Here is a 23,687-nt window from a genome sequence, read left to right on the forward strand (position 1 = left end):
AATAATAATAATAATAATAATAATAATAATAATAATAATAATAATAATAATAAATATTTATTCATATCCCGCCTCTTCTGCTTTGAAGATCGAGGTGGGAAACAGCAAAGTTAATACAATATACAACAATAAAAACAATAAGCCCCACAAGACCCTGACCCAACCCTCCCTCCCAACTATAAAATGAAACAGTCAAAAATGGTTAAAATGTACATAACAATACATCAAAATTAAAAAAACAAACCACAAATAAGAAAAATAATAAAAAGAGAGGGTTCTGGACATTATCAATCGGGGAAGGCCTACAAGAAGAGAAAAGTTTTTGTCATCTTTTTTAAAAGTCTTGAGTGAGGATAATTGGTGAATCTCTTCCAGCAGGTTATTCCAAGTTTTTGGAGCGGTGACAGAAAAGGACCTCCGGGAAGTCACCGCCAGTCTGGTCTTTCTAGATTGTAAGAGGTTTTTCCCAGAGGATCGGAGTGTGCGGGAAGGGTTGTATGGGAGGAGGTGTTCCTTCAAGTGTACACATGCTGCGCCAAAGGAGAGGTGAAAAGCTGTGGCGTCAGCAGCTATGATGCCCTTTCTGTGATGCAGAAAGGCCAGATTGGGGTCACGGTCCTGATCCGGCTAGGAAAGGGGTGGTGTCCCACCACTCCTTAGGCACTATCTACACAGCCCCTCAGCTGCAGAAAGGGTAATGTTTTGGCTAATAATCCCCAGGCTTTCTGAAATATAAGCACTTTGTCTAAACAGCGATTTGGGGTCATGTAAATCAAGGTAAAGGAGTTTCCCATTCAGAGTGAGGGCAGGAAGCTTTACCCTCACTCTTGTGGGGCTTTTGTTATACAGGTTGAGTTTCCCTTATCCAAAATTCCAAAATCCAAAACTGTTCACATGTGTGGCTGAGATAGTGACACTTTTGCTTTCTGACAGTTCAGTGTATACAAACTTTGTTTCATGCACAAACGTATTACAGATATTGTGTATAAAATTACCTTCAGGCTACGGGTATAAAGTGTATATGAAACATAAATGAATCTCATGTTTAGGCTTGGGTCACATTTCCAGCATATCTCATTATGTATATGCAAATATTCTAAAATTTGAAAAACTCAGAAATCCAAAACGCTTCTGGTCCAGAGCATTTTCGATAAGGGAGACTAAACCTGTATTGCCTTGTAGCTTAGTAAGGCTGCATCTATACTATAGAATTAATGGAGTTTGACACTGGTTTAACTGCTGTGGCTCAATGCTATGGAATTCTGAGATTTGTAGCTTTGTGATATATTCAGCCTTCTCTGTCAGAGAGCTCTGTTGTCACAACAAACTATAAATCCCAGGATTCCATTGGATGGAGCCATGACAGTTAAAGTGGTGTCAAACTGGATTAATTCTGCAGTCTGGTAGCAGCCTAAGTCTGTGGCATCCTGCAGCTACTGTGGGAAAGGTTGGTCCCTTTTCTTTCCTCCTCACTTTTTAAAACTCAAGGGTTGCTGCTCATGAAAACTCAATTTCATGCTATTTCATTTACTATAAGCTTCAACAGAATTTTCTCTGGATGACTAGTAAGTGACCCTGGATGACCACTATGATAGCATTTGGCACGGCTCATTTCCTTCAATAACCTGAAACAATCTATCCTCCAGTCACCCTTTACAGACTGTATAGCACCCTATGATCTACTGATGGCATCTTCTCTTTAGCATTCAGGGGATTCCTTTATGGCTGTAAACACTAAACTTTGGATCCTGTCTTGCCTTGTCCATTTTTAAACATATCAGAAGTTTCTAACATGCAGACACAGAATAAAAGTTTACAAAGGACAGTGGAGGAATACTAACCACCAACTGAATTTTTGGCTATCAACAAAGATAGTCACACAAAGAGCAAAATCCTGATCTGGAAGTTACACAACTGTTGTGGGCTGATAGCTATTCATTTTCTTGGATACCTGGCATCTCTCCTTCTCTCTGAAGTTCCTTTCCTGTCATTACCAAGGCCCTAGATTCAAGATGTGGGTCAACGTCTGGAGAGTATGTGAGAAAAGTAAACTTTACTTGCTCTAAGTTGCTAAGAATTGCTTATACTAATACTTTGTATTGCTTGGTTTTAGACCTACTTAGATTTGGGGAATAATTGGATGCTACTGCTTTGATTCAAGGCTGCCATTGCCAGTGTTTTTTCCATACCATCTCCACAGCTCTCGAGAGCCAAGAGGCATTGTGTAAGCCACTCATCCAGGGATGTTTCGAAACAGCAATCTCGTTGCTTAGGAATGAAGAAAATATGCAGCAGAGGCAGAAGCACATGAGCTGATCCATGATAGCATCACACACTACCTCAGAGGTTGAGGCTAGAATGGTTTGTTTCACCAGACCCCATCTCCCCCAGCACAGTTTGCCCTGTATTACTGGTAACTATACAAAGCTCCTGGAAACAGGCTGACTGACCCTAAAGCATGGTAAGCATCCAGTGGTCTATTTTTGATCATAATATTACAATCAAGGAAGTAGAGTAAAATTACAATCAAGGAACTAGAGTAAATAAGAACAAATATATGAATTGATGTTTGGAGATTTTAAGGAACTAATAGAGAGGTATAATTCAGTACAGTATTAGTATTTTATTGACTGTTCAATTGCATTGTATTATTTTAATGATATAATCCCACTTCGATCCTTGGAAGAGGCAGGACATATAAATTATTATTATTATTATTATTATTATTATTATTATTATTATTATATAAAAGCTGGACTAGCACCAGTGCAGTTTGAGTGTTGGACTAGGTCTGCATCTGCACTGCAGAAATAATGCAACCTGACACTGCTTTAACTGCTCTAATAATAATAATAATAATAATAATAATAATAATAATAATATGATTTATTTATAGCCTGCCTTTTCTCAAGGAATCAAGGCGGGTTACAACACCTTGAAAACCATAAAATACAATGGAGTAAAATATCAGTTACCCCCCCCCCCAAAACACCCCAACCCAATTAAAAAATTACAATCAAAGAACCAGAATAAAATAAGAACAAATATAATGGCTCAATGCTATGGAACCCTGGAATTTGTATTTTGGTGGGACACTAGACATCATAGCATACTGGTTTGTGTATTGGACTACGACTCTGGAGACTAGGGTTCAATTCCCAGATCAGCTATGGAAAGTCACACCTCCTCTGAACAAATCATGTCCAGAAAAACCCATGATAGGTTTGCCTTAGGGTAACTGTAAGTTGGAAGCTCTCTGGTAGAGAAGGCTAAATAGCTTTAAAAACTACTAACCCTAGAATTCCATAGTACTGAGCCATGGCAGTTAAAGCAGTGTCAAACTGGATTATTTCTGCAGTGCAGATGCAGCTTAGGACTCCAGGAACCCCAGGGTTCACATCCCTGTTCAGCCATGGAGATCCACCTCCTTCAGAGAAGATGCCAGCCACAGATGCTGGCGAAACGTCAGAAAGAAACTCTGCTAGAACATGGCCACATAGCCTGAAAAACCCACAAAAAACTATGGATGCCGGCCATGAAAGCCTTCGACTTTACAAATGTTGGACTGGAATCTGTTCATGAAGAGGAGTATGACACAGTATTCCTTTAAAAAAATGCTTAAGCAATATAATGAAATTCTGATTCCATGTCACCATTTAAATAAACTATACTCCCTGAGCTGAAACGATCAGGTAGAAAAGCAATGATGACAGCAGCAGGAGAGACATCCCACAGTGGCTTGCCTTTTGAAGGAGGAAGATAGAAAACCAAAGCAAAGGAGAGAAAAAGACACACATTCTCTGTCATCTTGGGCTTTTTGAGTTGGGTTTCATTCTAAGAACTTGTCCATAAGTAATTGTGACAAAACAATATGTAGCAGGGGGCATCTAAAGTGATGGAAGAATGAGGTGGTGTTGTCAATTATGTTCAATTTCAGCTGCTGAGATTAACTGGCTAAATATATTACATTGGGCATATTTCTCGCTCCTTGCCTTGGACTCCCAAACATGTTAGGGAGGAGAATTAATTTCCCTAGAAGCACCATCTCAGTGTAGACATCATATATATTTTCTTACACTTCTGTTTCCCTTCCCTACGGCCAATAAAATATCCCAAAACCGAGATGAGGATTTGCCTCTTTTGTAAAAATTAAAAGCAGGGTGGTGTGGGTGGTGGAAAACCCTTCATGCAGCTGGGAAAAGAAAATAGGGTTTATTTCCTACATGCCATTAAGACAAACATCTCCGATGATTTCATTGTTCCACAATGTGTACCCTGAACAATTATTGGAGGGTGATGAATACCTCTGACAGACAGCCTGATGTGATTACAAGTCATTTTGAATGTTCAGGTTTTCAGAAAAGGGTTTAAAGAGCAAAACGTGAGTCTTATGGTGCTTGAACAAATAGTTCAGAAATTATGTTTTAGAAAAGAGATTGGGAGCTCTCATTTAGAAGTACATGCCAAGCTCATGCACTCCATTTTCTCTGATGGTGGCATTGCATAAAAGGCCACTCAATCATGCCACCCAGAAGATGACACAACTCCTTTGTCTTCAAGTGTCACACATGTTTGGGACCTTAAACAAGCAGTGGGTGGCAATGTTGAAAAGCCACCTTCAAACTTATTCCTTCCAATTATTAGGCGCTGTAGTTTATTAACTGCGGGAGGAAGGGGAGAAAAGCATGCCTGATAAAATCAAATCAACTGGTTACTCAACGCTGAAATGACAGTTTCCCTACCTGAATAAACATTGAAAACGACCCCTTTGGAGATGCAGTGAAGCAGCAAGTTAATTTATTTATTCATTTAGATATTACGAATACCTATCTCGTACCCTGAGCTCCATATGTACATTAAATAGGCACAAATGGTTCCAATCTTCATTACACAATTGAACTGTGGTAAAGGCAGGTATCTAGATACCCTGGGGAAGGTTTAATTTCTATGTAAAAGAGGGGAGCATGTAAAGGGAAGGAGCTGCATGCATATTACTTTCGAAGTGGTTCGGCATTAAACTGCTGACTGGCAATAAATGGCTGGCCTACAGTTTCCAGACGCCCCTTTCAACCTTGTCCTCCTTGCCTTTTTGTGGAAAAAAAGAGCAAATATGCTTATCTATTTTGCTGTTGTCCTTATGTATCAGGGGAAATATCACCCTACAACTAAAATTAAGAACTGGTCTGAAGTCATGAGAAGACATATCTCATTAGAAAAGACAATATTGCTTGGTTGGTAAGGTGGAAGGCAGTAGGAAAAGAGGAAGAGTATTATAGGTAAATAGACTCGATCAAGGAAGCCATGACCACCTAAGACAGATAAGAGGCTCTTCCAGACCATGCTGGCTCTGTCACTTATAGGGATGTAAAAATGCCTGTCTTGACTTCATTGTGTTTCTTTGAGCCTCCATTTCATTTCATTTCATTTCATTTTCTTTTTGCCTTTGTTTCCTACTGGAGATTATGATTTTTCTTTCCTCGTTGAAATTCACACAAACACTTTTTATGCCTTTCCCTAATTTGTGAATTTATTAGTGCCATTTACTTAATTTGAGCAACCGTCCCTATTGACCAGAGTGTGTTTCTGCCCACATTGTTCAATTATGTGCATTGCAGACATTCACATTTTGAAATAAGTGTATTCATCTCATGCCTGTTTTCCCCACTTCATTTTAATCCACCTCACAGGGTTGCTCTGAGACAAAATAGTGCCATGAGGGAAAGATGCAAACCTATTAAAAAATAAGACTTTACACACAAGTGTTATCTGCCCTTGCTGGATTTGTTCCAGATTTCTTTTGATGTCAATGAAATCTTGCAGATGACAAAACAATGCAAATACCAAATAGCATTCGGGTCCCTTTTTGCCTTCCATGATACTTCCCTTCTAGGCCCAAACTTCTTCATTTCCCTGGGCGACTTAACTTACCCTTATCATCAGAACAGCTTTCCTGATGTCACGAACTCCATCATAAACCAAGCGGGAGGCATCTATGAACTCGTTCTCTTCAAACGGCTGCGGGACGTTTGCACTCAATGCTTCAATGGCGACTTCAACTTGTTCAGCAAAACGTGGCATAACTAGATTAAACCAAATGAAAGGCAATGAGAATGTAGGCCTCCTTTCATGTCCCTTTTCTTGCCTTGTCCTTGGGCATTAGTACTTTCTAGCAGGCCTGGAACGCATGTTGTTTGTCATACCATCAGGACAGGAAAATAGCTTTAAGCCAACAGGGTAAATGTGAGAAACTCTGAAGGGAGGAAAGCCTTCCTTATCTATCACCTCCAAGAGTCCATGATGAAGAATTTAACAGTTAATGTTACATACAGTGTAGCAATTGGTAAATGCATGTGCTTTGAATTCAGAAAATTATTGGCTCCAAACTCATCTCTATGATGTTCATTACCTGGAATTAGAGAATCTGGAAAAACATGATCGTTCCTCAGAACCCCAGAAGGTTATTTGAGAGCTTGGCTTCCCCAAATGAGAATGAAACATTCGCTCCATCCCCACATTGCTAGCACTGCAGTAACCTAAAAACTTCACTTGAGCATTTAGGACACTGTTGGCATTCCAAGAAAAACGGCAGGCAAATTTGTCAGTAGTTGTAAAATAGTTTGCACTGGATAGGTGAACCACATATTAACAATACTATTCACTTAGAATTAAATACTGATGGGGTTAGGGGTTTTCCTATCTCCCCCTCTGCCCATTACATTTGCAGCTCTAAACAGGTTATTTACCCGAGAGGTATATATTTTTGCCCAAACCTAATTGTTAATCTCAGCTAGAGTAAACTACTGATTCAATGGAAGTGTCATAAATTTATTGAATAAGTTGCCATTGACTCACTGGGACTGCTCTACTTGGGACCAACAAATGATCGGAGGCCTTCACCTCTTGAAAGTGTTAACCAATAGGACAACTTTTAATTTCTTCATAGCCATCTTTAACAGATGCAGAGCAATTAGATCAAAAACCTCCGATTTGGGAGAAAACAAAACTGACTTGTTCGTCCATCACTTTTCAAGGGTAAGGAATTCCAGGTAAAAGCTTGTAGGTGCCCATATCTGAAAGTCTAATTTTGTAAATCAGTCACTGAACACTATCTGGTCAAATCATGTCTTGTCTCCTTGGCTACAGCTCTGGTTTGTTTTGGAATTCAGATGTGGGTTGTCTTGACTACTCTACAGCATGCCTGGTAGATGACTTTGAATTCATAGAGCGCAGTAGCCTTAAAATTGAACAAAATGTCCCACATAATCTTTTACTCACTCTGCTATTTTAGCTCACAAACTCTAATATAGCTGGTCATGAACAAGTAAGCTGGTTCTTGCTCACAGTGCTAAAATCTAACACACACAAGGTTCCTTAAAGTACATATGAAAGCAACCTGTTTCTAAATTCTAGCAGTGTGTAGAACATGAAAGATGTGAATGGCCATATGCAAGCAATTCCCAGTATGAATGGTTGGGGCATACATGCATACTTTATGAATATATGCATAATGGGCACATTCCGTTTTTATTTCTGCAGTATAGAGGCCTCGCTTTGGCTTTGATAGCTGGCTAAGGGAGAAAAATCTTAGAAGACTACTTTGCAGAGTTGCACAGAAGTGATAATCACACTGAATGATCTTTTGGAATGGAACTCATTTGAAATGGAACTATGCTGGGCTAATGCTCAGCATTTGCATGGTATAGACAAGAAGCCAAGGAAGGGCCCAACCATCAGTTCTGTTATTGGCCAAGTTGTTAGCACTGAGGCTAAGGAGTTGAACTTAAAAGATGCAAACCCTGATTTGCTCTGTATTTATGTGGCAAACGGGAAACTTCGGGGGGGGGGGGGTAGGCTTTTTCTTTCTCCTTGCCAGAAGTCACTGCAATACTGTGGACATTTTGTTTGTTTGTTGAAGAGAATATTCACACATTTGTAAATGGTGCACATATTGCAATGTCTGCAGAATTGCAGAATTAGAAAATGCAACTGTTGCCTTCTTGTGTGCATCAATACTGCAAAAGGAGTAGCAATGGGTGATTGCTTCTTCTTCTTTTTGTATCTGTGATGAAACATCCCATCCTGTGGTGTGTGTGTGTGTGTGTGTGTGTGTGTGTGTGTGTGTGTGCTTATCTTCACAAAGGGAAAAAGAAATTAATTTTGCACAGGAACAAGGGTTTCATGCTAATTATACTTGGAACAAATTTTGAAAATTATGATTGCACCAGAAAGGTGATGTCCGGAGGGAGCTGTCAAAGGCTTACAGTGCAACCTTGTGATCTTGAGATGACCAGATTTACAAATAACCTCTGCAGGAATGAGATTTTCTCCTCACATTCCTATTGAAATTTCAAACCAAGATATAGCTGCTATGCCATGAACTCCCTAGGTATCCTTAGGCAAGCCCTGCTTTTCATTCTCATCAGCAATATGTAGATGCCAACACTGATCTGCCATATGAGATCATTGTGAAACTTCGGGTCATAATGGCCAAAATCCACTGCCAGTCCCAACTACCTGGATGGCTCTTGTAATCTTGGCACCTCAGAAAAAATCTTTCAACATTTGAACTACCATCCAAATTGGATTCACCACCCCAATGGACATGGAAGCCATGAGCATGCATATGTCTGCTATTATAATGGTTTGTAAATTGCTCCGACAAGGGCATGGAGGATCAAGTATTTACTCCATGTAGCACCAGGGTTTTAAAAAAAAAAAGCCAGTATGGTTTAGTATCTGAGTGCTGGACTAGAATACCAGGAGACCTATTGAGTGAGTGAACTTGGACAAGTCACACTCTCTCAGCCTTAGAGGAAGGCAATAACAATCCCCCTCTGAATAAAACTTGTCATGAAAATCTAGACTTGGTTGCTAGAAGTGAGATGTTATTTGCTGGCATGTTAACAGCAAGACACGGAGGTTTCTCCTTAGAATGACCTATAGGTCCTGTCATGAGGTTACTGTCTTTAATACCTACACCAAGTCAGGTATTTTTGAGGGATATAAAGAATCACAAATGAACACCAATTAATCCTGTTTGCAGCTGTTTTCAAATTTAATGTGCCACCCACCCTTTCTCCAAGAAACCTGAACTTCTTTAACATAAACATTTACTTCAAATGACCCCTTCCCTTGAGCTTTGGTGATGGGTTATATTTTCATCATTTTTTTTTAAAGGAGTGCTAGGGGAAAGGGTCTAACATAACACACACCAGTTAAAGAGGTGGGAAAGGAATCCTAAACTGAGCCAAATCTTATTTGGGTGTATCCACACTGCAGAAATAAAGTGGGTTGACACTACTTCAATTGCCATGACTCTATCCTACAGAACCCCGAGATCTGTAATTGGGTGAGGCACCAAACCTCTCTAACAGACCAGTATTCCAGAGGATGGAACTGTGACAGTTAAAGTACAGTTGCCTCTCCATTTTCATGGGGGATCTATTCCAGAACCCACCCACCCCACCCCCACAAAAATGGAGGCTCATGCATATCCAAGCCCCATAGGCTTGAATGGAGCATGTGCCTGTGAGTGTGCGCAGGGCATGTGCCATGGGGCGTGCCCCATTGGAAACAGTGAAGGTCGCCCTGGCATGAATATTCAAGGCTTCAGATCCCAGATCCACACATTAGGAGGGGCGACTGTAGTGTCAAACAGCTTTATTTCTGCAGTGTGGAAGAGTTGCATGTGACAATTCATGGTAGATCTTTTGGAAAGGGATCTGGCACCAGAAACCTCCTTCTGCTGTCTCATCTTCCCCTGTGTGTCTTTCACTTCCTCCGCCTCCAGAAACTTAAGTCATGCAGGATGCTAAGGAAGCAGGATTAAAATCCCCAACAGCAGTGAGAATTACGCTGGCAGAAAGACTTAGTCCAAGTTGGCAGGAGCAACCTATGTACTTAACCTTTTCCAGCCCTCTTCTGTGCCCTTTAATGAATGTTTTTCAAAAGACACATTATCTTAATGTGATCTGGTTATTGTGTTAACACAGTTAGAGCAGATGATGCATAATCTCTGTTGGGGGATGATGACAAACATATCCTTTCGATTTAAAAAAAAATTCCAAAGAGCAAAAAGTGCTTCTTTTGTGTTTGGAAGAACAAAGTGACAGCACCTATCACCTCCCTCCTTTCATATTGCTGAACTCTGTGCACCATTTGAGAACCTCAATTTTCTCAAAGCTTGGCAGAAGGAACTCTCCGCCTAAGTGGTATACTTTGCGCATGACTCATTGGAGTGAAGCCTGTTACAGGAATTAATCTATCCAAAATAAAATTATTCTGCCAGACTTTTTTGTACTGACATCCTTAATAATGCCTCCGTGGGTGCATGCTTCAAAGTGGTGACTTCCTATTCAATGTGCACAGCATGCCAACACCTGACACTTTGGCAAAGGGCAAAAAAAAACCACTCCCAAATGCCTGCATGTCCACACCACTTAGTAGAGACTTTAAATTTGCTTCTGAACTCAATTCAAATAGTTTTGACCTACAAAGCCCTAGACAGCTTGGGGCCAGGATGTCTGAAAGACTGCCCCCCTCTCATATGGCCCTATCCAAATTTTGAGATCCTTAGGAGATGTGTCCCAACATCTCATGAAGTTAGGAGGTTATGAACACATAACAGGGCTCTTTCCATAAGAACACCCTGACTGTGGAACTCCCTACCCAAGGAAATTAGACTGGCTCTAACTCTTTTGAGTTTCAGGTGGGCAGCCAAAACAGTGCTAATCTACATAGCCTTTAACTATTTTTAGCTTCGACTTGACATTGGTTCTAAATTGTTTATAAAATGATTTAATGTGTTTAAAAAAGTTTTATCTTTGTACTGTTTTAATTGCTTTTATTTGTTTACCCCCTTGGGAATTGTTATAGGCTAAGAGGTGATATAGAAATATCTTAAATAAAATAAAATAAAATAAAATAAATAACTCTTGCCCACATATATGGCTTGTTTCACCTACCATAGCCATGCGAGCCACTGATGCTGGAGACCTAAATACATTCAGTTCTTCATCAGTTTTCCCCATTACATGCATACTCTTGCATCTTTAAGAAGGCCATTCTCCAATCTAATAAATCTAATGGAAGGGAAATTTTTGTCCTGGAGATATAGCAGGTAACATTCCTCCCCCTTCATTAAAATTCACCTCTCTAAACACAGTTCCTATTGCAACATGCAATCCTGGCTCCAACATCTGCTTTGAAGTACACTGGAAGCGCTGAGCAGAAATGGAAAAAATGAAAAAAAAATGGATCCACGTGTTTTATGGTCTTTTAGCTTGGTATATGCAGAGCGGGTCACAGATTGCAGCCCAAGGCACAGCAATAAGAGGCTGAAGTACTGAATATTTTAAAGGGATTATTTACTTGATGCAACCTAAGAGTTTTGCTGGCATCTTAAAAATATGAACATACACACACATAAACATTAAGATGGGAAGTTCCTGTACACTGTAGTTGGTGTAGCCACTGGAAACTATCCAGGATGAGATGTCCTTGATACAGCAGTTACATAATTAATTGATTTTGAAATAATTTAATTCAGTTATTACATGTTGCAAACTAGCAGCTTGGATATGGCAGACTCGGCCTGCCCCCTAAAAGTGAAAAGATTGTGCAAACACCTGCTTCTTCTTGATTCTTTTCAATATGCTTGTTTCCACTGGCAATGGCTGCTTCAGCACCACTGTTCCTTCTTGCCTGTTCCTCCTTTCTGATTCAGTGTTTCCAGAGGAGTGATCCCAGAGGTTGCATAGTAAATGGATGAAGTTGCCAAGTTACATAGACCATTATATCTAATGACTTTACAATGTCACTGAAGGAAATCGAGGGCATGTAAATAAAATCTGAGTGCAAAGGCATCACCAAAAGTGGAGTCATTTTCTGACACATCCAAAAATGTTTAAGAGAATAAAACCACTATGGTTGAAAGTCTAGATCAGCTAGTTCACATCTTCAACATTTTAAGAGAATAAAACCTTTATGGCTGAGATCCGAGATCAGCTAGTCAGGACCGTCTCCTTCTGTACAATCCATCCTGCGCACTCAGATCCTCTGGGAGGAATTTTCTGCAACCTATAAAAACTAGATTTTCTGCAACCGCTCAGAGGACCTTTTCGGCAACCGCTCTCAGATTATGGAACAGACTGCTGAATGAGATCCGTCATATTACCACCTTAAACAGCTTTTAAAAAGCTGTTAAGATGGATCTCTTCTGTCAGGCCTTTCCTGAATAGGTACCCGGCCATCAAAGAAATATCCACCAAAGAAATACCCAACCTATTGACCCTGATCTCTGCTGCAATCCATTGTTTGTGTTGTTATTTATTTTATCATTTTAAGTTAAGTTTTAAATTATTAACTGTTTAATTGTATTTTAAGGGGGTGGGGGGTGGGAGATATGGAATATATATTTTAATGCCCCAATTGCATTGTGCAGAGGGGTGGGATAAAATTTATTATTATTATTATTATTATTATTATTATTAGTCAGTTACAAATATTTAACTAAGTACAGCCATCCCTCCCAATTTGGGGTCTTGCTGTTTGCATCTCTCATTCTTTTGCAGATGGCAAGCCGGAAGAGACATAATGGTGCATGTGTGAGGTGTGCGCACAGCTGCACACGGGAGCACACCCCCATTGTAATCAATGGGGCTCCAATATTGGTGATTTTCCCGATTCGCAGGGGGGTCTGGAACAGATCCAACACGAATCAGAAGGGACGACTGTACTTAACTAAGTTAAGTATTCTTATCTAAATACTATCCCCTGACCCAACTCTATCTTCAGTCCTGCCTTAATGGGCAGTAGACACTGTGAGCAATGGAGATCTGTTGATGTCTCCATCCCCTCCAGACTGACCCTCCTCCATCCCCAACAGACTGAAGTTTCTATCCCCTCCTGACAGTGATTTCTAATAAGGCAATCAGAAGCAAGATCCCTATTGCAGTTCCTGCTTGCACTGGAGATCACTTGTGGGAGTGGAGTGGAAAGATTAGTTTCTTGCTTTCAGCAGCTAGATTGAAGCAAGATTGAAGGCATTTTACAATCTCTAAATATTCCCTAAACCAGTGGTCCCCACACTTTTGTCTTCCAGACATTTTGGATTTTAGCTCCCAGAATTCCTGACTGTTGGCCAAGCCGGCTGAGGTTTCTGGGAGTTGAAGTCCAAAAGACCTGGATGGCCAAAGTTTGGGAATAAATGCCTTAAACTACTGCCACAGTCATGAATATGTAGGGAAAATAAATATGAATCAGCTATGGATGTATAACTCTAGGTTGCACATCCATGACTCTAATTGTGAATTCCAGCCTATTTCAGATCAACTCCACTTTAACAATAGATCCTATAAACCATTTCTAATATGACTAAAGTCTTCTTGTTAGACTTTTACCTCTTCTTCCAAATCAGCAGACCTCTGCAGGGTTCATCTGGGTCTGGCACAGCTGCTGGGTGAGCAAGAAAGAAAGGCAACAGCTTTTCTCACTCACCCAGTAGCAATACCAGTCCCTCCAGTGTATGTCACCTGGTGTAATTCATGCCCTCTACATCCTCTTAGTGGGCATGAATCACACCAGGTGACATACACATATACCTCTGCTGTTCTCCAGGACCTCTAAAAGATTATTGCCAGTGGTCTGGAGATTTCTTCTGCCAGTTCTTTTAATACTCTTGGATATAGTTCATCTGACTGTGGAGACTTGAATTCATTTTGAATAACTGGTACTATCTCTTTATTTATTCTGTACTGCATTTTCAGTATTGCATTATCTGCTCCATTTTCCCCAGGTTGAGCACTGTTCTCCTTTCAGGAGAAGACTGAGGAAAAGAAGGTGTTGAGTAGTTCTGCTTTTTCTCCATCCCTGTTAACATTTTACCATCTTCCCTATGCAACAGCCCTACCATTCCCTTGTTTGTCCTTTTGTTACCATATGCATTATGCTCCATGGAAACAGATACACCAGCACACAGGCTTATTTGTGTGAGTTCAGAAGGAATGCTTCTACCTCCAAGCTCCAACTGGTGTTTTCCAGAATATAAACTTTTTCTCTGGGGAAAGAGTACTGGCCATATGGAAATGTAATTAATTGAAACAGTAATATATGCAAATAGTTATCAAGGCTGCAGAGTAAATAGGGCCCTTCATTTTTGAATTATAATGGGAGAAAGAACGAACTGAACATGACATTTTATTTAGCTTGGAGCATTTGTCAAAGTCTCGTGCAATGAGAACTGCAAATTTCATGGCAAAGGATTCTAAATATTTCATGCAAGTTTTATTACACTTATATCCAATATTAAACGCTTTATGCAGCTAATTTCGAGCAGGCTGAACCCAATTGTTATGAGCATAATTAAAGGAAACTATGGTTTTCACTGTATTGCCATAACGGTATTACATGATTTGACATAGGCAATTAGTCTAGTAGGCCTTCTACATACTTCCATAAATGCTCAAAGGCTGAGCAGTTAGAAATTTACTGGAGTCTCATCAACAAATTCTTTAGAATTTGAGGGGGAAAACCCACTCTGTCAATATGACTTAATGAGAATATTCACATTAGGATAGATCTGAGGAGTGATGTTTTGCAAGACATTAAAATAAGAAACTCCCCCATGAAATCATCTATTTTGGACTAGATATATGTTTACATATCTTTTTCTCTCTGCCCTGAACATTGTAACTCGTGTGTGTGTGTGTGGCACCATGAACTCCACTGTCAATCAGCTCAGGATGAAGAAAAATATTTCTTCACAAAATGCTCAATTAACTTAGAGAAATAAATTTAATGAATAGAACAGGTGCTTCAGTAAAAGGTGACTTTTAAAGAGCATCTGGCAAATTTATGCAGAACAGCTAGTAATCATTCTAACTAAACAGAACAAGGGTGGGTGAAATGCAGCTCATGGGTCACATGTGATTTCTGGACCCCACTTTTATGGCGCTTGAAGCCCCTACTGCCGCATTAAAAAAATGCATGATTTTCAAGCAGTTTTTGCCACCATGCTAGAAAGAACTGCCCCAACCACATGAAAACACATGAAAATACGCATATCTCAAACACCCTAGCACAGCATACTACCCACAATATCTCCATATGCTTCTGCAGTCACTCCCAAAATGGTGAATAGGAAAACTGGGGTATCTGGGCTTGCTGTGCATGTGTGGGATACACAGCCCACAGGTGAGTCCGGGGACAACTGGCCACCAACCCCTATGCAGTTGCTTACCCTTGAAATACTGAATAGTAACTTGTGTGGTGGGGAGGCAACAGTCAAAATGGTTGTCTGCTTGCCCCTTTCCTACATTGTTTAGTTAATTTACACACACACACACACACACACACACACACTAACATCCTTCTTACCAACATAGGAACCAAGGTGGCTCATCACAAAGGTTAAAACAAAATATCTTTTACTCAAACAGGAAAAGAGATTCCAACTCAACATTAGGAAGAACTTCCTGACAGTCAGACCTGTTCAACAGTGGAAGATGCTGTCTCAAAGAGTGTTGGAGTCTCCTTCTTTGGAGGTTTCTAAGCAGAGGCTGGATAGCCATCCACCAAGAATGCTCTGAATGTGTATTTTTACATGGCAGGAGGTTGGACTGGATGGCCCTTAAAGTCTCGTCCAACTCTACGATTCTATGATTCCCATCAGCCCCAGCTATGATATTCTTGCACAGCCAAGGATTGCTGGGGGTTCCAGACCAACAACTTATAGAGGGCTAAATGATGTCCATTGCTGATCTGGATAGTTGCTTTCTTTGTAGAGCAAATTAACCCTCCTCTGACACCTACAAATAAGTCCATACCTTGAGGAGCATACAGTCTAAACTTTGACAGAATGAGAGAAAGGAAGAGTGAAGCACAGAGTACAAGAGATTCTTTCCTGAAGTCAAAGAATTTCTATTTTTGGGCTCCGCTTCCAAGCTATAATTAAGATAAACAAAAGACTCAGTGTTTGCCTGGCAGAGGCAGCAGCTTCTGTTTTGGCCAAAGGAAAAGAAAACCAGTCTGCCTGAGACTGGAGGGGATTCTAGGGAAACAGAAAGCTCAGAGAGACTTCAGTTCCTGGGTGGAGAACATGCATCGCATCCAGAAGGTGCCAGGGACTGAACCTGGCATCTGTAGCTAAAAGGCTACATGAGGCCAGAGGGCTGGAGAATCTGGCATGGGACCCTAAGGGGGCACTGCCAATCAAAAGAAACAATACCAGATTATATGAATCAGTGATCAAAAACAGTACAAAGCAGGCTCATAGACATACTATTTCTATTTTAATGTTGTTTCAAATAGTATTTTTGCTGCTTTTGTGTGATCACCCCACCCAAGCAAAAGGAAATTATAGCTATGGGTCTAATCTCATGGGGGGACACCCTTCATGGATATTTCAAAAATAAAGTTATCGTACAACCAAGTAGTGTTTGTTCAAATGGGAGACCAACTACACACACATTTTGCAACCAGTAATATATAAAGGAATTGGGCTGGCACTTAATCACAAACCCTTGTATGCCAATGTCCCAACCTCTCAAGGCATGGACATTCCTCTCCAGTTCTTAGGAGGAAGGGGGAGGAATCCCAGGGCCTTAAGTGTGTGCATTTGTGTGTGTTCCTTCATCTGTTAGATCTGTTTTTCATTCAAACAGCATACTTTATGCCCAGGGACATCACTAGGAGGTGCAAAGGGTTCAGCACCAGGTGACATCTCAGACACACTCTTGGCCATTTTAAGAGAGATTTTGCAGGAAGTGAGTAGAAGTCACTGCCTGTTCATAAAATGTCTTCTCCTGGACCTAAATGACTAAGGAGGGCCAGCAATGCCTCAAAGGCTCCCCTGGGGAGTCTGCATGTGATGAAGACTACACTTTGCTCATACTTTGGTTATATAAAGATCGGAGACTGATGGAGATTATCATAGAATCATAGTTAGAAGAGACCACAAGGGCAAACTAGTCCAACCTCCTGCCATGCAGGAACTCAAAGCACCCCCGACAGATGGCCATCCATCCTCTGTTTAAAGACCTCCAAGTCATTATGTTGACCCCCAGTTAAAAAGGAATGAAACTAGAAGTGGTTGGATATCCAGTGTGTTTGCATGTGGCAGAGTTATGTCCAATTGCTACAAAAATGGTTGTGTGAAGACCATGCAGCCTGCAGGTTGATTTGATTCCTATCCTTGCCCGAGATTAAAGTATAGAATAAACCTAGAACCTTTCAAATCAATCAATGGGATTCTTATGGGTGTGACTTGGTGATGCTGCTGCTCCTCCTCCTCTATTTTACTTATATCTCAAATTTTCCTCAAAACTAGGATCCAAGGTGGCTAGAAACCATGAATCTAGCAATTGACAGTGCTTGTCTACATGGCCAGAATACTCCGGGCTGCTCCTGGAGCATTCTGGCCCCGGAGCTGCCCCAGATTTCCACCCATTACCTCCACACTCCATAGCAATGGTGGGAGGCTGTCTGCACATGGGTCCCTGCCATGTTGCCTAGTGCTGCTGGTGCTGGTATGCATCTTTCCTGCTGATCATATTGATCATATGGTTGGGTGCCTCATTGTGACCTTGGAAGAAGTGACTCATACCAGCAGTGGTGGGACCAGGTGACATAGTGGGAACGCATGTGTAGGCCACTGCCTAGCATCACTATGGAGTGTTCTGGTTTTTCCTGCAAATCCAATTTAAGGGAGGGATGGGATGGATTTAATGCAAAACTGGCTTCACATTGTGAAGGCAGATCTTCATAAGACGGGGTGAAACCATTTTATTTTACCCGTGTAGATGAGCCCCTGTTCAATGGAATTCTGACATCTCAGAGTTTTATCTCCTATTGTTGGACTCCTTTATCTTTGAGTGTTAGTGCTCTAAAAGGAAAAAAAGTATGTGTGCGGAGGAGATGCATACATGTTTCTACAGGACAATAAGCTTCATACATCTATTTAAAAACAATGATGGCAGATAATGAGATTCTGAGAGATTTGTGGGGTAGTCAACCTTCACTGTACTGTTCAAGCTCAGTGTTCAATAAACTCATTGTTTGCCTCTTGTTTTGCAGAGAGAGTTTAGACCTTCAGAGTTTTCGGGGAGAATCTGAAGAACAGTTTAACAATAACAAAGGCATATGCAAATGTTCCTCCCTGTTGTGTCCCTCATACATCTCTCTTGGGTTTTCTCCTTGTTCTTCTTTTTCAAAGTAAATAATCTTAGTTTTTATCATTTTTCCTTGTACAGAATCTCCCTATTCCCTCCATAACCCTTTGCTCCTTAGCAGTCTTGCTCAAGGGAACATCTCCAGAGGAGTTACATGTATTTTCTCCAAGAATATTTGCCCATCAGATTAATTCAAAAAGCTACCTTTGCAAATACCACATACCACATCAAAATAAGTTCCTAAATCAAGGGTGGGAATTGTAATGCCATCCCATTGTTGTTGAACTATACCTCCCAGCATCCTCCATCATTTGCTATGGAAAGTAGGGCTGAGAGGAGCTGCATTTCAACAGGAATTAGAGGACCACACTGTCCCCACCCACCACTGTTCAAAAATATGCTAAAACCAAAACATGTTGAAAATCATTGCTATTCGTCACACACGTTCTATTTGAAGGAGGACCTTTCAGTTCTATCTGAAAGGAGGGTCATCAGCCTCCAAGTTGAAAATCCTAGCTCACCATGAAGATCACAGGGGAGGCCTATGGTTGTTTCTGGCTCTCACACTATTTGGCCTTGGAGAGGGGTTGTGAAGTTGTGTCTCATTCTAGTGATTACTTTAGAAGACAAATTTCAAAATGGGATGAAAACATCCCATATAGATGCTTCCTCAGTTTTGGATTTGTGATGTCATCATGACTCTTCATCTGATCCACTGCATGGTGCCATAATGCCATTGTACTGGCTCCATTGAAGCCATGTTGACAACAAAAAGAATTTAGGGCCTTTACGCACTTGAGGTTTAAGATCCAATACATGTGACCTATGGTCAGTTGCTAATGGTTGTTTTCATGTGACATTACCTCTTTGTTTTTACTAATCCCTTCATTTTTCATCTCATACCTTTTTGATGTGTTCGAAATAATTTGATTGCTGAAAGGCACGTGGTGGAAGTTGCAATGGTGTGCACGTGTGCACTGCACAACAAATCATGCACGAGCCCCATTATTTTCAATGGGACTCGAGCAGATACGCTATTTTCCCTATGTGGAGGGGCCCAGAATGGATCTCACATAAGGCAAGGGCACACTGTATTTATTTTTCTACAGATGAAATAATCCTCCCCACAGCCTGAAGAGGTTGGATTGTGACTACCACAAAGTGCTGGACAGTGGTGGTTTCAGGTTGCATGTTAATACTGACCACATGTCCTGCCCTTAGGTTATACCTCCCTCCTTCACTGCAAAACCAGAAGGCAGAAGTATAGATGGAGTAAGAAAACAGTTAGATTGTGAGTAGCACCAAGTGTTTGGAGGAGGAGATTCAGGTCTCATAATGTGATGTCTCTGGTTACCATAGGCCCTGCTTTTAGGGTGCACCTCTTTTCTTCAGTGCAAAGGGTATCCATACATCAGGACAGGGCAGATGGCCAAAGCTGAAATAAAGTCTGAACTAGCCAAGTGCAAAACAAATTCAAGGAGAAAAATTTGCAAATGTGGCAAGATATTGGGAAATTGTGAAAGAAAGCACCATCATGGTGGATTGAAGATAAGAAGGTAAATCTGGGAACATTCTTCAGTAAAAGCCTCCATATAACAAAAGCCCTTAAAAATAAATGAGTCGGAGAAACTGTTAAGAGGGTCTTTGTCCACCAGATTACTTCAAAAACCTATATTTGTAAATACCAAAGACAATAGTTTGCCCTTTGTATCCAAAGGTTGCTAGAAATGACAGTTGTCTTTTAAGGCAGATAAAAACAAATGTGATGCAGACATAATGTCCTCTGTTTGTAGGCTGGTCATATCTGTAAAAACAGATTTGTCCAACAAATGGTTTGAGAGTTAGCTAGAAATTTCTGAACTTTCATTCTAAATAGCTCTCTGGGAAAGCTTTGGAATTGCATACAAGATGAAACACATCAGATTTAAAAAAAAAACTAATAGAAAAATATTCTGAGATGTGTCTCCAGTTTCTTCTACAAGTGAAATGGTGAAATAAGTTTCAAACAAACTAGGCTGGCTACTGTTAGTTAAACTTGTATTGCGGTCTTTTGGAAGACAATTCTGGTAGGCATGGATATGCCACCTTTTGAGAAATCCACCTTTCTTACTAGCTTTTTGTAAATTCATTATTGTAGACATACTACCTCTGTTGCCAACGTCAGGGTTGGTATAGGATTAACCAACTTCTATGTGAAGCAAGGACATCTATATTTAATTTCCTATGACTTTCACCAAGACTTAATCCTTCAAAGGAATTTGTATATTTTTTAAAATTGCCTCTCAACAGAGGTGTCCCAAATAGCCAGTTGTGATGGACTACATGGAAAACCTTTTGAAATATATTCAATTATGCCCACACAGTCCTCTTTTGTATGACATTTCATTATTAGTTCTCTTTGCAACGCACACTCTCTTCACAATGATTCTTGCTGTTTAAAAAAGCATGATTTAACCTTACCAAATGCATGCTGCTTTATCCCTCTCTTAAGACACTCTGCACAATTTTGAAAGGGGATTTTGTTGTTGTTCCATTCTGTGTTGTACTGAATTAAGTCTCTTGGCTTTGTGTTTCTTTGGACTGCGCTAGGGGCCTACTGAAGAACCACATCACATAATCGTGCTTCAGAATGAAGCATTAGGTAGCCCAGCTAGTTGCTAGGCTGGGTGGATTTTGGGGTTGGAATTCAACAAATCAATAATGCACATATTAAGCAAATAAGCCCTCCCCCATGGTGTTCCATTTATTTCAAAATGGTTGTCGCCACAACTAAGGATGAATCAACAACAAACAGTCCCACGGATAAATCAAACATGTACAAAAAGGAGGGATGGTTTTTCGCAGTTACGAGTCCAAGCGTTCCCCAGATTTCCTAATGGACTCTTTCATTTCTGCATCATTCAGTTAGGCTTCTATTTAAATATTCGCCCAAGAGAGGCAGGGATATCAGGTGATTACATTTGTAAATTGAAGTATTTTTTGCTGGCAGGCCTATCAATGTGCCACAAAAGAGTAATACAGACATGTGCAGTCAGAAAACATTTTTGTGAGCTAATGATTTTTGTCCCTTTTCTATGGATTTCTTTATAGGTTTACACAAGGCCAAACCAAATGGGCAAAAATTCTGAATGGTCTCTCATTTATCTATCATCTATCTATCTATCTATCTATCTATCTATCTATCTATCTATTAACATTCAAAGCAGCTATGGGGCTTATTTTGCATGCCGTATATACTCGACTATAAGTCAACCTCATGTATAAGTCGAGGGCGGGTTTTGGGGCCAAAATTATGGATTTTGATATGACCCATGAATAAAACAAGGGTAAAACTTAGGGCATGTAACAAAGGATGTAAAGAATGACGCAAAGGAAAATGATGCCAAAGAATTTATAAAATTCTGGTAGGCATAACTGTTTGCGCTCATCCTAAATGCTGGATGGATGAGAGGGTAGAGGGGATACATGCTTCTTTTTGGTGCTCCCAGGATGGACTAAGCTTTTGCCTTTTACCACTCTATTCGGAGAAAGGGGATGGCTCCATGTGTGTGTGTGTGAGTTAAGGTACAGTACTGACACTGATTCATGGAAAAGTCGACCCAGTTTTTCTCGGTCAATGTTTTGACTCAAATTTCTAGACTTATACATGAGTATATACAGTACATACATACAGAAAGAGAGGGCGAACACATAGCTTTAAGGTTTGGGGATGATTCATCTTAGGAGAATGGTATTGGAGGAAGACCTTCAGACTTCAAAAGCATCACAACCAAAGTTCAGTCCTACTCCCCATTCTTGTCTTTAACCAAAGAAAAAGACATTATGAGATCTGATTCCAGATCTCCCACAGTCAAAACAATTTCTTCTTTCCCTTAGGCATTACAAGTTCAGAGGGTACCAAGGTTCCACCAGGAAACTCTAGAGGTAAGAAATGTGTGGCATTTTAGCTGTTTGTGGTTCCCAGTCCCCACTTTTGTGGCTTCTAAAGGCCTCCCCAAGTCTCCTAAACTCCCTAACTTTATTATTTTTGTCCAAAACCTGCATAGAAAGCTCCTCAAACACATACAAACACAGTCACCCCACCCACAGAACATCGAGGACCCCACTGTCCCAAATATCTCATTTTTTTCAGCATAGTCTCCCTTAAAATGGTGTCTGCAAGTGTCCATTTTGAGAGGGACTGAAGTGGGGAAATGAGGTATTTGGGCTTGCTGTGCGGGGGTTTGGTGAATGACATCTTTATTTCAATTTTCTCATTATCTAGGTTAAGTTTATGTAAATCCTTATGAGTCTACCTATATAATAAAGGTGTCAGGTGTAGCCCTGAGGGTTGCATATGGCCCTTTTGCAAAGTTGCTTATGTGGACCTTGACCATTCCAAGTCTACCCGAGCTGCCCTTTTTTCTGGGGAACATAGGGTGATTTACTTTTCCAAGGAGCCTCAAGACAAATCACCTTTTAAAATAGGCAAACCCCTCACACTCTTTAGCAAGAAAAGTTACCCTCTTTTTCAAAACCAGAAGTGGGCCTGGTCTACTTCTGTTGGGGCATGGCATTTTGGGGGTCATGGAGGGTCCCAGGAACTAGAAACTAGTCCATCCCCTACATTAAACTGATCATATGGATGACCACCTGATTCTACCTGTTCAGAATCAGGAGGTGTTGACCCTGATGGCTAGATGCACTGAGAAAAACAGCAATTTAGAGGAAGCTGAAGGCACCTGTTGCTAAGGTTCCCAGACCACAGCTGAATTATCTTCCCAGGAAAGAACAACTATACTGCACTGGCTTTTTCTTTTTATGTCAGTCATATTTCTTTCTTTCCCCCTTCTTCTTAAAATACATTCAGAACACTAGTCTAGAGACGATGGGTCCTTAGTTCCAAAAGACAAGCAAGCTTCGAGGATATATGCACATGGATATTACTGTAGCACTGTAGAAATGATCAAGAGCTATATTTTATTGCATGCTAAACAGAGAAGCATGGGGAAAATGCAGAAGCAAATTAGCTGTTTTATTGCCTGATAGAGCATGACCAAAACTGACAAGCCAAACCATCCCAAACCAGTATGACCATCATACATCTGAACGTGTACCAGTTCAAGAGGGAAAAAAAGACAGGTGCACTGAAGATGTAACTTGTAATTCAAATTATTTAGCCTGCAATTGAAAGAAAACCGGCACTGTGTATAATTGCAGGGAAGAAAAAATTGGAATATCTTAACAGTGTCGGCCTGTCTCATTAAAGAGAGCACAATTTAGCCTTCCCAAATTGCACAAATATTTGAGTTTGTGCATTGTAGTGGGTCCAGTTAGAAATCAAGTTTCATGCATGTTGTGGTTGTTTTTTTAAAGGGGGGACTATAAGGAGACAACAACACTTAAGAATGTTTTATCCAAAATGATTGTACATTTATTAATGTTGATGTCAGAGATACCAGGAATCACAGATAGGATCAGATGAGGCCAAAGAAACTCAAAGACCACACAAGGGACTTTCATCATTATAAGAAGGGGGAA

At 40.5% G+C, this 23,687-nt stretch overlaps 1 protein-coding gene across 6 annotated transcripts in view; it reads right to left on the bottom strand.

The window, feature by feature from the left end:
* CTNNA2 (catenin alpha 2) overlaps positions 1-23,687 on the bottom strand; it is a 637,223-nt gene that overhangs the window by 52,682 nt on the left and 560,854 nt on the right. For all 6 annotated transcript variants that reach the window (XM_042467966.1, XM_042467967.1, XM_042467968.1 and 3 more), the window contains one exon: positions 5,929-6,080. In XM_042467966.1, the coding sequence (XP_042323900.1) occupies positions 5,929-6,080 (152 nt within the window). The remainder of the gene's footprint in view (positions 1-5,928; positions 6,081-23,687) is intronic.

Source organism: Sceloporus undulatus, chromosome 5 (genome assembly GCF_019175285.1).
Source record: "Sceloporus undulatus isolate JIND9_A2432 ecotype Alabama chromosome 5, SceUnd_v1.1, whole genome shotgun sequence".
Taxonomy (NCBI): domain Eukaryota; kingdom Metazoa; phylum Chordata; class Lepidosauria; order Squamata; family Phrynosomatidae; genus Sceloporus; species Sceloporus undulatus.